The following is a 17599-nucleotide window of genomic DNA, read 5'->3' on the forward strand; positions in this document are numbered from 1 at the left end:
GGGCGGCGTCGTGCGCAACCATTGGTTGATGCAATGCAACGTTTGCAATGTAGTCAGCCTGGAACGTGACCACAGACTATTGCTACTTTGTGGAAAGTTCACGCTCATACAACAATACAGGCACCATAAGCAAACATACAGTACCCTAAAGAAACACTAACATGTACACTTGTGCAATCTTGACTTACAACCAAGCAGACTTTCTGACTGTTATGTGTAAATACATCATTTATTCAAATTCATGTGTATAATAACATAGTTATATATATATAGCTAGACAGTTCTTGAGGTTTGAGAAAGGACTGGTGTTCCTCAAGGATAGCATATCAGCGACATTTCTTCATTTTTTTGCGCATCATTTTGCACCTTACATAATTGTGGAACTAGACTTTAAACCGTGAAAGGCACTGTGGTGATTCCCATTGGCACTGCTAAAATAATGATCTACATTGAAAAAAACTGCAATATGAAAATATACATTCAGATAATCAGATATAAATGGACTAAAGTCGTACAAAAAAACAGCATTAAAAACAATGAGACCAATCTATGAGTCAATTACTTGGGTCATTATTTAAAAACAATATGGATCCTCTCAGCTCTTGATTGTCATGTTGTTGTAATGCAAATGCTGGAAATAATGGTCTGGATTCACTTTGGAGGATAGCTGAATGTGGCCACTAGAGGGGGAAAGCTCAGTGAATGCAGCCTTAGTCCCGATTCAGGCATGTGCAGTTTGTCCCTCGTCTCTCTCCATGCAGCATATCCATGCAAAAGTGTGTCAGAGGGCTAGTTACACTTGTGGGTGGAACATAATGTTGCTCACCACACCGCCTCTGATTCACCGTGCTTCTTTTTCTTCTTCCCCAGAGGGCGCTATAACCCTGGAGTTTTTGCTGTAGAAAATGATATCACTTATAGATTATACAAATATTTTTGAATGCAAACAATATAACTATGACTTAGACAGAAAAACCAATGCGGATAGAAAACTTCAGAGACAGACAAACAGACACACAAAGAGACAGGCAGACGGATACTCACAGCTCTCCATGGCTTTCTCACAGATGTAGCTGATGAGATCTTCACAGAAGAAATCATTCCACAGTCCCTCGTGGATGAGGCCTGCGCAGTCCTCTCCTCTCTCATGCCCGTGGCTCCAGTTGTCTGGCTGGCCCGGCTTCCACTTCCTACAATCACACAGCAGAGTGCACTCACACACTGAATTCCTTCCAACTATAGAAACAAATTCAGTGAGGACAAACCTAACTTCAGACAACTTCCCTTCAGTCACACATTGATGTCAATGCGAGGTCTCAAGTGGATCAGTCTTGTCACTGAGGTACTATACTCACGTGAAGGCAGGTTCGGTTCCATCCAGCCAGTGCCAAACATTCTCCTTCTCCCTATCTGTCAGACCCATCCAGAAGTAGCCCTTTCCAGAGGTCTGCTTCTGCAGCCATTTCTGAGTGAAAACAAGAAAACATGATGTCAGTAATGTCACTAATTTTATGACTGTTCAAACAGATGTGAATTGTATTACAAAAGGCTTATAAGAAGGACTATCACCTGTTCAGCTATATCGTTAATGATCACCATTGACGCAGTCTGGGCATCGCAGCTTTTCTTTGCATCGTCAAAGTTGTGCAGCTCCCTGGAGAAGTGGTAGCATTTGTCTCTGAAGCCAACCCACTCACGAGGACAACCTGAAGTTAATTTGGTTATATTTTCAAACTATCACCAATTAACTCATGTCCTGTCAACTCATAGGTGGTGTTGACAGAGTGATACAGAGATATTAATGGTGTATAAAGAGTATTATGAGTGAGTCTTACCTGGGGCCATCACTGTAGGGGCCGGGGAGTCACTCTTCAGAGAGACAGAGGCCAAAGGCACTGCTGCTACTGCTGCAGGTCGGGCAGGATGTCCTGGTAGTCCAGGTGGCCCTGGGGCCCCCTGGGGCCCCATCACTCCCCTGGGTCCCTGTACCCCAGCCGGCCCCACCTGTCCTAGGTCTCCCGGCGGGCCCTGGGGCCCCTGAGGACCGGGCTGTCCGTCTCTCCCAAGGAGCCCAGCCGTTCCTGGCTCACCCTTCGCCCCCGGAGGTCCTGCCCTGCCGCCTGACCCTCGGGAGCCCTTTGAACCTGGGTTTCCCCGTGAGCCTTGTTGACCTTTGGAACCTGGTAGTCCCGGTGGTCCTGGAGATCCCTTCTCTCCACGGAGCCCCTGCACCCCAGGCCCACCTTTATCCCCTTTCTCCCCCTTCTGACCGGCCTGACCGGCCGCTCCCTGGGGTCCTTTGTCTCCCCGCGGGCCTCTGGGACCAGGTGGACCTGAAACAAGAAACAATATGTTTTCTTTTGAAACGTGTCTGTTCAACTGTATACTGTTTACAACACACTTCTACGTGAACAAAATAAAAAGCTACTATTTAGTGTGTGCCCTCACCCTGGAGAATGGTGAAGTTGGTGATTAGCTGTGAGTGCTTGCTGTCCACTAGTTTCATCTCCTCCATGACTATGGAGAGGCTGGTGACCTCCTTGTCGAGGCGGGCCGCCAGGTCGTCCTGCTGCAACCTTAGCGTGCTGGTGTCCGACCTCACGTCCAAAACCGTGGAGTTCAGGTCAGCCAGGTAGTCGGAGTGGCGTCCCACCGTCTCAGCGCAGGTGCGCAGCTCGTTGAGGTTGAGATTGATGGCGCCCAGGAGTTGGGTTGTAAAGCTGATGTTGCCAGTCACACGGTCAATGCTCCCCTCCGACTCGTCCAGGCGTATCTCCAGCTGGTCGAACTTGGAGGAGGTGAGGTTGTCATGGTCCCTCTGCTGGTCCATGATCTCCCTGAGGGTCTGGTCGTGGTTCTCCGCCAGGCTGGAGGTGTTCTGTAGCTGTCCGGACAGCGAGGCCAGCTGAGAACCCACGTCCTCCAGAATGTCGTTGTTGGCCTTGGCCAGGACCGAGGCGTTGGAGGCCAGCACCTGGAGGTTCTGCACCTTCTCCCGCAGCCAATCTGCGTCCGACTTAGTCTGCCTGGCCGTCTGCTCTATACTCTGGAAGTCATTGCGGATCTTCTGGATTGCCTGGCTGGTGTCGTCCACTGACCTCTGCAAAGCCAAGATCAGGCCCCTTTGTTGTGCCTGGGTGAGGTTGAGATTCCCGATGCTGAACAGGGCCTGGCTCTGCTGCCGAACCTGCTCCTGGAGCTCCGTCTGCAGCCGAGCCGTGTCGTCCTGAAGACCCTCCATGGTGCCGCCGTAGGCCTGCAAGGTGCCATTGACGGACCTCAGCATGGCTGTGTTGGCATCCAGCAGACCCTGGATGGAGCCCTGGCTGCCTTGCATGTCCTGGCCAGCATCCTGCAGACGACCCAGGGCTGCCCGGTTACTACTGCTCCTTTCAGCCACCTCGGACAGCTGCCTCTGCAGAGCCCAGATGTTGTTCTTAAAGGCCTGGATTTCTGTGGTGGTGTTCTCCGACTTCTCGCCAGTCTGGTCATCTGGGAACATGGGATGAAATTGACTTGGACTTTGTAACTGAGAGTTGGATGAAGTTACACTTCTCTCAATGATGAATGTTTCTAAAAACAGCTATTCTGATTAATTTGATATATTCAAGATAATGCATAGACCCATAATACAAGGGATACTGTATGATCAACTGGCTAGCGTATATGCTCCGTACTGCTGTGACCATGTGGTAGGTAGGGGTGAAACTCACCTAGCTTTTTCAAGTCTGTTTCCACAGCAATGATCTTCCCCCCATAGCTCTCGATACCTTCGGACACATTGTCAACCTTTTGCACCACTGCAAAACAAACAACACAACACGATCAGGGTTAGGTCTTCAGCACAGTTGTTGGCTCCATACAATATTAACAGTCTGAGAAGGATGGGCAGAATAGCCTGAAACTATACAAAAGGGATCAGAAAGGATACTTATGAAAACTCACTCAGACACAATATATAAGATATCATATAAGATGTACATTTATCTGGTGGGTATGTAATAATGGTTGCCTCGGCAATCACAAGCTCTAAGATTAGGAAATGGTAATGTAATACACAATAACGTCTCAATGACTTGGTGTGTCCATGAAGACTGAGCATGAGACACTGAAGACACTGGAAAATGAGTGCAGAGGGGGTGGGTGGTCAGAGGGAGTAGGATCTGGAGATGATCAAAGTGGGGCAGAGACAGAGGGACCCTGGGGGACAGGAAGAGACCCAAGTGGGGGTCCTCAGTAAACAGGGGGTTCAAAGCGTACCCTAAGGAGACAGACGCTGCGTCAGGCAGGGTCTTTACGCCCCCACAGGCGACAGGACCCTTCATTTCCTATGGAATGTGTCTGGGAATCATCCCACCACCACCACCACAGGCTATGGAGGCATCTCTAACCATCTAATTGGAGACCACAGGGGTTCCAACCAGTGGTGAAAACTGCACACCATGCTATTTCTGTTATTTCTATCCTCCACAGGTAAAGACCAACCAACCCATCAAGCTCAAAGACCCCACCATGCTCAACCTTTAATGGGTATAATCATCTATTTTATTCAAGGGCCAAATCATCGTAAAGACACAGGATGAGAAGATTTAGCACCACCTCATTCCCTCCCTCTGACTGAGAGCATGGGAGGACATGGATAGATAGATCCCACTGTTATGACTGGGTGTGTTTCCCTGGGCACGCTGTATGTGCTTATGATCTTCATAGCTTTCAATGTGTAAGGTGTAGTCGCAGAGTACTTTCTACTGTATGCCAGTCACAGACAGTGAGGGGTGAGGAAGCTTTCCAGCAGAGCCCCGCCTGTTTTTCATGTTATTTTGGCATTAATACGTATCAAATATCAGTTTGCAAACAATGTAAAAAAAAATAACACATCTTTGAGTTAACAAACATGATCTATTTTTTGCTTTCTTGAGTAAAGCATAGAAAAATGGAGGTGTTTCAGCCTAGCTCAGTGCTTTCTGTGGTGGAGGGGCAGACAGAGGAAAATACGGAGCGTAGGGGTTGGTAATGTTCTTTAGTTGTGCCATAATTGGCTCAGTGTTCTGTCACTCATGGGGACACTATGTCACTGCAAAATCTGTGGGTAGAGCTCGAAAATTCAAGCCCCTTGGGCGCTGCCATACATTTACATTAGAAGTGCCCATCCATGAAGGCTCAAGGTCATTGGCCACGGATAAAATTACATCAAATCACGTTATATCTACCGTAGCTTTGATTGGACTGATCATGTCAACATCATACTTTCAAAATCTTAGCTAGCAAGCTAGACAAGCAGTCGTCTTCATGCATGAAGTCACCAATCTACTGGCAAATCCTTTTCAATCATTGTCACATGAAGAGAAATGATAGATAAAACTCATCGGCCATTGGACATAAACATTACACAACAAGTTGGAAATCGCTAATTCAAAAATGAGTGCTAAGGCGCCACTGCAGCCACGGGTTCGATCCCAGGCCGTGTTACAGCCGGCTGTGACCGGGAGACCCATGAGGCGACGTACATTTGGCCCAGCGTCATCTGGGTTAGGGAAGGGTTTGGCCGGCCGAGATGTCCTTGTCTCATCGTGCTCTAGCGACTCCTTTTGGCGGGCCGGGTGCGTGTTTCCTCTGACACATTGGTGCGGCTGGCTTCCGGGTTAAGCAAGAACTAGTGCAGCTCTCGACCTTCTCCAAGTCCGTAGGAGAGTTGCAACGATAAGACAAGATTGTAACTACCAATTGGATATTACGAAAAAAAAAAGGGTAATGCCATGGGCCAGAAAAGTTTGAATACATTGGCCATGCTGTCAATCCAGCATGACTTCTGCTGTGTTCAAAACTACTGGAGACTCGGAACTGGGAAATCTCAGTTCCGACATTTCAAGTCGTGATTTCGGTCCTCTTTCTAGAGCCCAAAAGAAGGACCGTCGCGCCACCTTCCTGTTTAAGTGAGCACAGCACAACAAGGTGAGTCCAAAAATGTATTGTATGCTGCTGCATAAATGATGTAATATGCAAAGGTGATACTGTATGTTTACATGTAGCCAAGAATAGAATACTAAGTGTATGTTGTGTAGTAAGCTGTTAGTAGCCCATGTGCCTTACCCTAATAATTTGGTAGAAACCACATTTGTTTAACCTAGTCAGCCACATAAGCAATGTTTTTTTTAAGGCAATAAATGAGGCTGAATGAACTGTTTTGTTTCCAGACAAGGCTCCGCTGATAGCCAGGTGTAGCAGTGGTAAGATGTTGGGACTGTTGTTGGGACTCTGCTGTTGGGACAGCTTTATGTAGGCCCTAACAGTTTGTGGGCACCGTTTGTCACCGTTATAGTCCAATTCATTTATTGTTTGGTGTTGTGTTGTGTAGTGGCTTTGCTGGCATGCATCTAAAAAAAGTATGCCCGAACAAGATTTATGCTAAAATCACCACTGAATCTTACATGTTTCTATGGCACAGTTGTAATAAAGGAAAAATAAATACACTACAACATTGCAAGTTAAACATTGTGATAGCCACAACAATGTAGAAGAGGGCTCCGTAATTAAAGTATAGTGATGATAGAACGTCTAACTGACAATGAAAAGGCAACTTTGACTGGAAATGAGAGACGAGAGACAGAGAAACATTCTTCAAACCGCCGAGGATGAGTGTACTTTTCTCATTGTCAACAAACAATAGAAAAATGTCTGAAAATAGAAACCCAGAAGTTTCATGCAAGCATTTAATGACTTGCATGTGTTCCATCTATAATTATGGTCAACAAAAAGTCAAGTAGACTGAATCTCTCGATTTGTGCCATATTCGCTTGCATGCATAGCAGGGAATTCATCCCAACAGGACAGTATGTACATTTAGATGGAATTTGTTTCAGGTGAGTGTCCTGTGTTAGAATCACTCCTACTGTAGCTGATAGCGTTGACTGGGGTCCATATTCACAAAGCGGCTCAGAGTAGGAGTGCTGATGTTGTTCATAATGATTTAAGGCAAAACTGATCCTAGATCAGCATTCCTACTCTGAGACGCTTTCTGAATATGGGCCTGGTATGGGTAGCCTCATAGACGTGTGTGTGGAACGCAGGAGTAAATGCTTCCACATGTTTGAGAAACCGTTTACTACATACACTCACTGAACGTCTAATTCTCCCAGCATCCCTCTCTTTCCAGTACAGGAAACAACGAATCAAAACAACATTCCTTACCATTCACAGACATGTATCCAGACTTGAAACAGAGAGAATATAATTCTGATGGAAAATGGTTTTGTACAGAGTAGACATCCTAATGTTTTGGGAAACTCAAGTTGCCTGTATACGGAAAACAAATGCCACTAGGGATGTACAGTAGCCTTTTCATGGTGGAAAGATGTTTAAAATGTTTACCCTCATAGATGACTATTCGCCCCAAAATACTCAAAAAAAATAAAATAAATAAAATAAAAACATATGAACTAGAAAAACACCCTCTCGATTGAAAGAGTAGTATTAGCTCAGAGTGGAGAGGCATGGCCAGTCTGAAATGAAACGTTCCGCTGCAAACTAAATGAGACACATTTCCAGACACCACAAACTACTGTACCACACAGAGCACAAAAGACGCATTCAGCTCAGGTCTGCAGACCAAAACGTACACCTACTGCACATTGTTTCTCTCTATAACAATTCCACCACCACACACACACACACACACACACACACACACACACACACACACACACACACACACACACACACACACACACACACACACACACACACACACACACACACACACACACACACACACACACACACACACACTTGTTTCTATGTCTGGGGGACAACCCATGTGGGACCCCATGTGGGACGTGACTCAGCGCTGTGTTTTTAATTGCACTCATCCTCTCTGTTAAACTTTAATCACTTTGGTGTGATGCTCTCTGTACTAATGTATTAATTCCTCTCTGTCTAGATGTTGGATTCAAATAGATGTTAATGCAGAACGCTGTGGATAAAAACACAACTTTGGGAAACTCTCTTCTAAGTTATGAAATAATTATCATCCTAAATGACAAACATACGCTACTAGCCTGCTACTCTGGAACGACAGTGATGCTTTACATGGTTTAGCTGAACGCTGGAGAATCACAGGGAGAGTACACACACACACACAGATGGATGCTCTTCGTGGTTGGAATCCATTTTATCCTGCTCAATTATATAAATATTTAAATATCTTTAATACTATGTTGATACACGCACGCACGCACACACACACTGTATAATATCTGGTCCCCAGAGCTATGCCCTAGGCCAGCTGTGCTGCGCGGGTTTCTGGGTGTCATCCCTTCCTCACAATACACACAACACATGCAAGCACACGACAAACTCACACACACACACACACACACACACACACACACACACACACACACACACACACACACACACACACACACACACACACACACACACACACACACACACACACACACACACACACACACACACACACACACACACACACACACACCCTGACACCTCTGCTTATTTTTGCTAAAGCTCAATATTATAGCCGAGAATGTAGTGACACATTCCATGTACACAGCTGGAGCAGAGGGAGAGAGAGGGAGAATGCAGCATGAGTGCTGAGTGAGGCCAAAGAGAGCGCGAGACTCCCCCTACACCCTCTTATTCTCTTCTCTGATTCCTCTCCCTCCTCATATTCACCTGTGTCTAATCCCTCCCTCATATAGCCTGGGTCGTGTCTCAAATGACACCCTATTCCCTATAGAGTGCACTACTTTTGTCCAGGGCCCCCATAGGGGACGCAACACTAGTCTTTCCTGCCAGGACAATGTCCGAGAGCTGGAGAAGAGGTTTTCACAGCCTATCATGGAGGTTCTATACTGTAGTTCAGTGGAGATCACATACACACCATAAAGAGATCAGGTGATGAAGCGAGAACATTGCTATGGGTGAGAGTAGAGAGCATAGGGTCAGCTCGATGTTAAGATATCTGGCCACACTTCATCATACACTGCATCCTACAGTACAGAATACAGATGTGAAGTGAATAGAACATTGGGGTCTCACTTACGGCTGTTGCGCGTGACTGTATTACCGCCACACTGGCAGTCCTGAGTCATGAAGGCGGTCAAATTCCACGTTACCGTTTAGTCACGGTAATTAGGCTTCTCCAAGCTCTGATGCTGCTGTGTGTGTGTGTGTGTGTGTGATGGTCATTAGTAGCCTATCAAACTTGCTAATTGCCTGGTACTCAGCACTCTATTGTCCCTCTAATCACTCTGACATCAATGCAAATGTAATCGAAAATCTACTCAAACCCTTCATGAGAGCCCATGAGCTCTAGTTGCACAACATTTATATAGGCTATGCAATTGAGCGAGAAAACAGAGTGATGGCCTCTATTAAATAGAGGAGGATCGCATCAGCTTTCTATAGGTTAGGCCGACTATATTTATTTCTCAACTTTCCTAATAATCAGCACACCTGGCTGGCCTGAAAATGAAACGCAGGAATTATGTATTTTTTCCCGCTGCCCCGGTTTCGAGACAGGTGCGTGATAATGGTCCATTCTAAATCAAAACAAATTTCACACATATATTATTTGGTATACAGTTGAAGTCGGAAGTTTACATACACCTTAGCCAAATACATTTAATCTCAGTTTTTCACAATTCCTGACATTTAACCTGTTAGGGCTAGGGGGCAGTATTTACACGGCCGGATAAAAAACGTACCCGATTTAATCTGGTTATTACTACTGCCCAGAAACTAGAATATGCATATAATTATTGGCTTTGGATAGAAAACACCCTAAAGTTTCTAAAACTGTTTGAATGGTGTCTGTGAGTATAACAGAACTCATATGGCAGGCAAAAACCTGAGAAGATTCTGTACAGGAAGTGCCCTCTCTGACAATTCCTTGGGCTTCTTGACTCTCTTTATTGAAAACTTAGGATCTTTACTGTAACGTGACACTTCCTACGGCTCCCATAGGCTCTCAGAACCCGGGAAAAAGCTGAATGACGTCTTTGCAGCCCCTGGCTGAAAAACATTAGCGCCTTTGGTAAGTGGTCTATCAGAGGACAATGAGAATGAGGCGCGTGCACGAGGCGACCCCATGTTTTTATTTTCTCTCTCTTTGAACTAAAACACAGATTCCCGGTCGGAATATTATCGCTTTTTTACGAGAAAAATGGCATAAAAATTTATTTTAAACAGCGGTTGACATGCTTCGAAGTACGGTAATGGAATATTTAGAATTTTTTTGTTACGAAACGCGTCGAGCGCGTCACCCTTCTTTACACTTCGGATAGTGTCTTGAACGCACAAACAAAACAGAGGATATTTGAACATAACTATGGATTATTTTGAACCAAACCAACATTTGTTATTGAAGTAGAAGTCCTGGGAGTGCATTCTGACGAAGAACAGCAAAGGTAATAACATTTTTCTTATAGTAAATCTGACTTTGGTGAGGGCTAAACTTGGTGGGTGTCTAAATAGCTAGCCCTGTGATGCCGGGCTATCTACAAAGAATATTGCAAAATGTGCTTTCACCGAAAAGCTATTTTAAAATCGGACATAGCAAGTGCATAGAGGAGTTCTGTATCTATAATTCTTAAAATAATTATGTTTTTTGTGAACGTTTATCGTGAGTAATTTAGTAAATTCACCGGAAGTTTGCGGGGGGTATGCTAGTTCTGAACGTCACATGCTAATGTAAAAAGCTGTTTTTTGATATAAATATGAACTTGATTGAACAAAACATGCATGTATTGTATAACATAATGTCCTAAGATTGTCATCTGATGAAGATCATCAAAGGTTAGTGCTGCATTTAGCCCACATTTGGGTTTATGTGACATTATATGCTAGCTTGAAAAATGGGTGTCTGATTATTTCTGGCTGGGTACTCTCCTGACATAATCTAATGTTTTGCTTACATTGTAAAGCCTTTTTGAAATCGGACAGTGTGGTTAGATTAATGAGAGTCTTGTCTTTAAAATGGTGTAAAATAGTCATATGTTTGAGAAATTGAAGTAATAGCATTTCTAAGGTATTTGAATAATGCGCCACAGGATTCCACTGGCTGTTACGTAGGTGGGACGATTTCATCCCACCTTCCCTAGAGAGGTTAATCCTAGTAAAAAAATCCCTGTTTTAGGTCAGTTAGGATCACCACTTTATTTTAAGAATGAGAAATGTCAGAATAATAGTAGAGAGAATGATTTATTTCAGCTTTATTTCTTTCATCACATTCCCAGGGGGTCAGAAGTTTACATATATTCAATTAGTATTTGGTAGCATTGCCTTTAAATTGTTTAACTTGGGTCAAACGTTTCGGGTAGCCTTCCACAAGCTTCCCACAATAAGTTGGGTGAATTTTGGCCCATTCCTCCTGACAGAGCTCGTGTAACTGAGTTAGGTTTGTAGGCCTCCTTGCTTTGCACAGTTTTTCAGTTCTGCCCACAAGTGTTCTATAGGATTGAGGTCAGGGCTTTGTGATGGCCACTCCAATACCTTGACTTTGTTGTCTTTAAGCCATTTTGCCACAACTTTGGAAGTATACTTGTGGTCATTGTCCATTTGGAAGACCCATTTGCGACCAAGCTTTAACTTCCTGACTGATGTCTTGAGATGTTGCTTCAATATATCCACATCATTTTCCTGCCTCATGATGCCATCTATTTAGTGAAGTGCTCCAGTCCCTCCTGCAGCAAAGCACCCCCACAACATGATGCTGCCACCCCCTTGCTTCACGGTTGGGATGGTGTTCTTCGGCTTGCAAGCATCCCCCTTTTTCCTCCAAACATAATGATGGTCATTATGGCCAAACAGTTGTATTTTTGATTCATCAGACCAGAGGACATTTCTCCACAAAGTACGATCTTTGTCCCCATGTGCAGTTGCAAACCATAGTCTGGCTTTTTTTATGGAGGTTTTGGAGCAGTGGCTTCTTGCTTGCTGAGCGGCCTTTCAGGTTATGTTGATATCGGACTCGTTTTACTGTGGACATAGATACTTTGTACCTGTTTCCTCCAGTATCTTCACATGGTCCTTTGCTGTTGTTCTGGGTTTGATTTACACATTTTGCACCAAGGTACGTTCATCTCTAGGAGACAGAACACGTCTCTTTCCTGAGCAGTATGACGGCTGCGTGGTCCCATGGTGTTTATACTTGCGTACTATTGTTTGTACAGATGAACGTAGTACATTCAGGTGTTTGCAAATTGCTCCCAAGGATGAACCAGACTTGTGGAGGTCTACAGTTTTTTTCTGAGGTCTTGGCTAATTTCTTTTGATTTTCCCATGATGTCAAGCAAAGAGGCACTGAGTTTGAAGGTAGGCCTTGAAACACATCCACAGGTACACCTCCAATTGACTCAAATGATGTCAATTAGCCTATCAGAAGCTTATAAAGCCATGACATCATTTTCTGGAATTTTCCAAGCTGTTTAAAGGCAAAGTCAACTTAGTGTATATAAACTTCTGACCCATAGGAATTGTGATACAGTGAATTATTGTCACGACACCGACGGAAGGTGGCGCCCCTCCTCGCCCGGGCGGCGCTCATCGTCGCCGGCCTACGTGCGTGATTGTTCTGTGTGAGGACATATTTCGTTTGAGGAACAAATGTTTCCCTCTGCCTGTTTTTTTTTTGCAGAGGTTATTGTGGTCTGTGTCCCCGCTTTGTGTTGTGCTGGGTTTTTGGAGCATTTGTTTTATGCGCCCTGCCCTACCTTGCTTTGTTCTGAGTGGATGCCCATTAAAAGTGTGTTCACGGATTTTCTGGCTCCTGTGCTTGACTCTACCTCTCCTGCTTCCTTGAGCCAACCTTGACAGAATCATGCACCAGAATTGATGGAGTCAGCAGGAGCTTCAGCGCCAGCCCCATCCATGGAAGAAAGGGTTGCCCAACACACGCGCATGGAGAGTTGGGACCGAAGCGCTCCCGGCCCCACTAACACGGTGGTTCAACAGCTTGCACCTCAACCAGCACCCACAGCACCCAGTACCAGCGGAGTGAAACTCGCCCCCCCCCCCAGGGAGTATGAAGGGACGGCCGCTGGGTGTAAGGGTTTCCTACTCCAGCTGGAGTTATACCTGGCGACCGTCCGTCCCCCTCCCTCGGGGGAGGAGAGTGTCAGCGTCCTCGTCTCGTGTCTCACGGGTAGAGCCCTGGTATGGGCCAACGCCGTGTGGGACAGTCCGGACTCAGCCAGGGACAACTACCCGGAGTTCACCCACCGCTTCTGGGCAGTGTTCGATCATCCCCCGGAGGGTAAAGCGGCAGGTGAGCGGCTATTTCACCTGAGAAAGGAGACGAGGAGCACGCAGGACTTTGCTCTAGAGTTCCGGACCCTGGCCGCTGGAGCGGGGTGGAATGAGAGGGCCCTTATAGATCACTACCGGCGTAGTCTGAGGGAGGATGTCCACTGGGAGTTAGCCTGTCGGGACACGACCATCCCCCTGGACCAGCTGATTGACCTGTCCATCCGACTGGACAATCTGCTGGCCGCCCGCGGGCATCCGAACCGGGCCCTGCTCATTCCACCTCCCAGCCTTCCTGCTCACCCGCCTATGGAGATAGGGGGGGTCTGCAGCCAGGAAGACTGGATGGGGAGTCCTCTCCTGCACCTCCTGTGGTTGCAGAGGGCACACTGTGGACCGGTGCTGGAGAAGCTCACCCGAGAGTCCAGAAGGCAGGCAGAGCACTCCTTTGACATCTCAGGTGAGTCAGCACCAGCCTCACCCAGAGCCTCCTGTCAGTCACATGTATGCGTTAGTGTCCTTTCCTGCTTTTTCCCCTCACACCCGGCTAAAGGCGCTAGTCGATTCAGGCGCGGCAGAGAGTTTTATGGACCGTGGGGTCAACGCTAAGTTAGGGATTCCCCTGCTCCAGTTGGACCAACCTTTCCCCGTGCATGCCTTAAACAGTCGACCATTAGGGTCAGGGCTGGTCAGGGAGGTCACCGTGCCACTGGTCATGGTAATGCGTGGGGGGGGGGGGGGGGGGGTCATGAGGAGAGTATCAGTCTCTTCCTCATTGATTCCCCGGTGTTTCCGGTGGTACTAGGGATCCCCTGGCTAGCCACTCACAACCCTACGATTTCGTGGAGACAGGGGGCTCTTAAGGGGTGGTCAAAGGAGTGCTCGGGCAGATGCATAGGGGTTTCCGTCGGTCCGACTACGGTGGAGAGTCCAGACCAAGTCTCTACCATGCACATTCCCTCAGAGTATGCCGATTTGGCTATCGCCTTCGGCGACCCAATTACCACCTCATCGACGAGGAGACTGTGCGATAAACCTCCAGGTGGGCGCTGCACTTCCCCGTAGTCACGTGTATCCCCTGTCTCAGGAGGAGACAGTGGCTATGGAGACATACGTCACTGTGTCCTTGAGGCAGGGATACATTCGGCCATCCAACTCACCTGTCTCCTCAAGCTTCTTTTTTGTGAAGAAGAAGGAGGGGGGTCTCCGCCCGTGCATTGACTATAGAGGTCTAAATTCTATCACGGTGGGTTTTAGTTACCCACTACCTCTCATCGACACGACGGTGGAGTCATTTCACGGGGCGCGCTTCTTCACGAAATTGGATCTCAGGAGTGCGTATAATTTGGTGCGTATCCGAGGAGGGGACGAGTGGAAAACTGCATTTAGTTCCACATCTGGCCACTATCAGTACCTCGTCATGTCGTATGGGTTAAAGAATGCTCCCGCCGTCTTCCAATCCTTTGTGGACGAGATTCTCCAGGACCTGCTCGGTCAGGGTGTAGTGGTGTAAATCGATGATATTCTGATCTACTCCACTACACATGCCGTGCATGTGTCTCTGGTGCGTAAAGTGCTTGGGCGACTGGTGGAGCATGACCTATACGTCAAGGCTGAGAAATGTGAGTTCTCCAAGCCAGCCGTCTCTTTTCTGGGGTATCGCATTTCCACATCCGGGGTGGTGATGGAATGTGACCACATTTCAGCCGTGCGTAATTGGCCGACTCCCACCACGGTGAAGGAGGTGCAGCGGTTCTTGGGGTTTGCCAATTACTACCGGAGGTTTATCCGGGGCTTTGGGCAGGTGGCGGCTCCCATTACCTCACTGATGAAGGGGGGTCCGGTGCGGTTGCGGTGGTCAGCGGAGGCAGACAGGGCCTTTAGTCGTCTGAAGGCGCTGTTCACCGATGCTCCAGTGCTGGCGCATCCGGATCCCTCTTTGCCATTCATAGTGGAGGTGGATGCGTCCAAGGCTGGGGTAGGAGCCGTGCTATCACAGCACTCGGGCACGCCCCCCAAGCTTCGCCCCTGTACCTTCTTCTCTAAGAAGTTGAGTCCGGCGGAGCATAACTATGATGTGGGGGACAGGGAGTTGCTGGCTGTGGTAAGAGCCCTGAAGGTGTGGAGACATTGGCTTGAGGGGGCGCGTCACCCATTTCTCATCTGGACCGACCACCGTAATCTGGAGTACATCCGGGCGGCGAGGAGACTGAACCCTCGTCAAGCCAGGTGGGCGATGTTCTTTATGAGATTTCAGTTTACAATCTCGTACATCCCAGGTTCCCGGAACACTAAGGCCGACGCACTGTCTCGTCTCCATGACACCGAGGAACGGTCCACCGATCCCACTCCCATACTTCCAACCTCCTGCCTGGTGGCACCGGTGGTCTGGGAGGTGGATGCGGATATCGAGCGGGCGTTATGGGCGGAACCTACTCCTCCTCAGTGTCCCGTGGGTCGTAAGTACGGCCCGCTCGGTGTCCGGGATCGGTTGATCCGGTGGGCGCACACGCTACACTCCTCGGGTCACCCAGGGATTGAGCGGACGGTGTGTGGTCTTAGTGGGAAATACTGGTGGCCCACCTTGGTGAAGGACGTGAGGCGCTATGTCTCCTCCTGTTCGGTGTGCGCCCAGAGTAAGGCTCCTAGGCACCTGCCTAGAGGGAAATTACAGCCCCTCCCGGTTCCACAGCGACCATGGTCCCACCTGGCGGTGGATTTCCTCACTGATCTCCCGCCGTCTCAGGGCAACACTGCAATCCTGGTCGTTGTGGACCGGTTCTCTAAGTCCTGCCGTTTGCTCCCTTTACCCGGTCTTCCTACGGCCCTGCAGACCATGGAAGCTCTATTCACCCACGTCTTCTGGCACTACGGGGTGCCTGAGGACATCGTCTCAGATCGAGGCCCCCAGTTCACGTCCCGGGTGTGGCGGGCGTTTATGGAGCGACTGGAGGTTTCGGTCATTTTGACCTCAGGGTTTCACCCCGAAAGTAATGGACAGGTAGAGAGGATAAATCAGGATGTGGGCAGGTTTCTGCGGTCCTACTGCCGGGACCGGCCAGGGGAGTGGGCGAGGTTTGTGCCATGGGCCGAGATGGCTCAGAACTCTCTTCGCCACTCCTCTACCAACCTGTCGCCTTTTCAATGTGTGTTGGGTTATCAGCCGGTCCTGGGGCCCTGGCATCAGAGCCAGACGGAGGCCCCTGCGGTAGAGGACTGGGTCCAGCACTCTAGGGAGACCTGGAACGCCGTCCAGGAATCCCTGGAACGGGCCAGGGGACGACAAAAAGAGAGTGCTGACCGTCGCCGCAGTAAGGCCCCCGTGTTTACCCCAGGGGAGAGAGTCTGGCTCTCGACCCGGAACCTGCCTCTCCGCCTGCCCTACCCGAAACTGGGTCCGCGGTTTGTGGGGCCATTTAAAGTCCTGAGGAGAATAAATGAGGTGTGTTACAGGATACAACTTCCTTCTTATTATCGTATTAACCACTCGTTTCATGTCTCTCCTCAGGCCGATGGTAGCTGGTCCGCTACAGGACAATGAGGTGCAGGAGGTCCCTCTACCCCCCCTGGACATCGGGGGCCTGCAGTACCTCGTGGACTGGGAGGAGAGGTGCTGGGTACCGGTGGAGGACATATTGGACCCAGTGCTAATCCGGGAGTACCACAGCCTCCATTCGGATCGCCCTGCGCCTTGCCCCCCAGGGCGTCCTCGAGGCCGGCGTCGGCGCGCTGCGGGAGCCGCGCGTCGGGGGGGGGGGGGTACTGTCACGACACCGACGGAAGGTGGCGCCCATCCTCGCCCAGGCGGCGCTCGGCGGTCATCGTCGCCGGCCTACTAGCTGCCACCGATCCTCTGTTTCACTTTCTGTTGGTTAGGTCTAGGTTAGGCATGCACCTGTTTTGTATTAGTTGTTAGTGGGGGGGGGGGGTATTTAGTCTACCTAGGTAGGTTTGTGTTTTGTGCGTGATTGTTCTGTGTCAGGACGTATTTCGTTTGAGGAACAAATGTTTCCCTATGCCTGTGTTTTTTTCGCAGGGGTTATTGTGGTCTGCGTCCCTGCTTTGTGTTGAGCTGGGTTTTTGGAGCATTTGTTTTATGTGCCCTGCCCTACCTTGCTTCGTTCTGAGTGGATGCCCATTAAAAGTGTGTTCACGGATTTTCTGTCTCCTGCGCTTGACTCTACCTCTCCTGCTTCCTTGAGCCAACCTTGACAATTATAAGTGAAATAATCTGTCTGTAAACAATTGTTGGAAAAAGTACTTGTGTCATGCACAAAGTAGATGTCCTAACAGACTTGCCAAAACTATAGTTTGTGAATAAGACATTTGTGGA

At 48.2% G+C, this 17599-nt stretch overlaps 1 protein-coding gene across 1 annotated transcript in view; it reads right to left on the reverse strand.

Moving 5' to 3' along the window:
- Positions 1–210: 210 nt before the first annotated feature.
- The window catches only part of LOC106578704 (collectin-12), a 51167-nt gene continuing 33778 nt past the window's right edge, over positions 211–17599 (reverse strand). Inside the window, exons 4-10 of the mRNA XM_014157822.3 lie at positions 3714–3800; positions 2449–3492; positions 1836–2333; positions 1570–1706; positions 1356–1465; positions 1045–1190; positions 211–896 (exon numbers count right to left, since the gene is read on the reverse strand). Coding sequence (XP_014013297.1) covers positions 877–896; positions 1045–1190; positions 1356–1465; positions 1570–1706; positions 1836–2333; positions 2449–3492; positions 3714–3800 — 2042 coding nt within the window. The 3' untranslated portion in view covers positions 211–876. The remainder of the gene's footprint in view (positions 897–1044; positions 1191–1355; positions 1466–1569; positions 1707–1835; positions 2334–2448; positions 3493–3713; positions 3801–17599) is intronic.

Source organism: Salmo salar, chromosome 19 (genome assembly GCF_965601325.2).
Source record: "Salmo salar chromosome 19, fSalSal1, whole genome shotgun sequence".
NCBI lineage: Eukaryota > Metazoa > Chordata > Actinopteri > Salmoniformes > Salmonidae > Salmo > Salmo salar.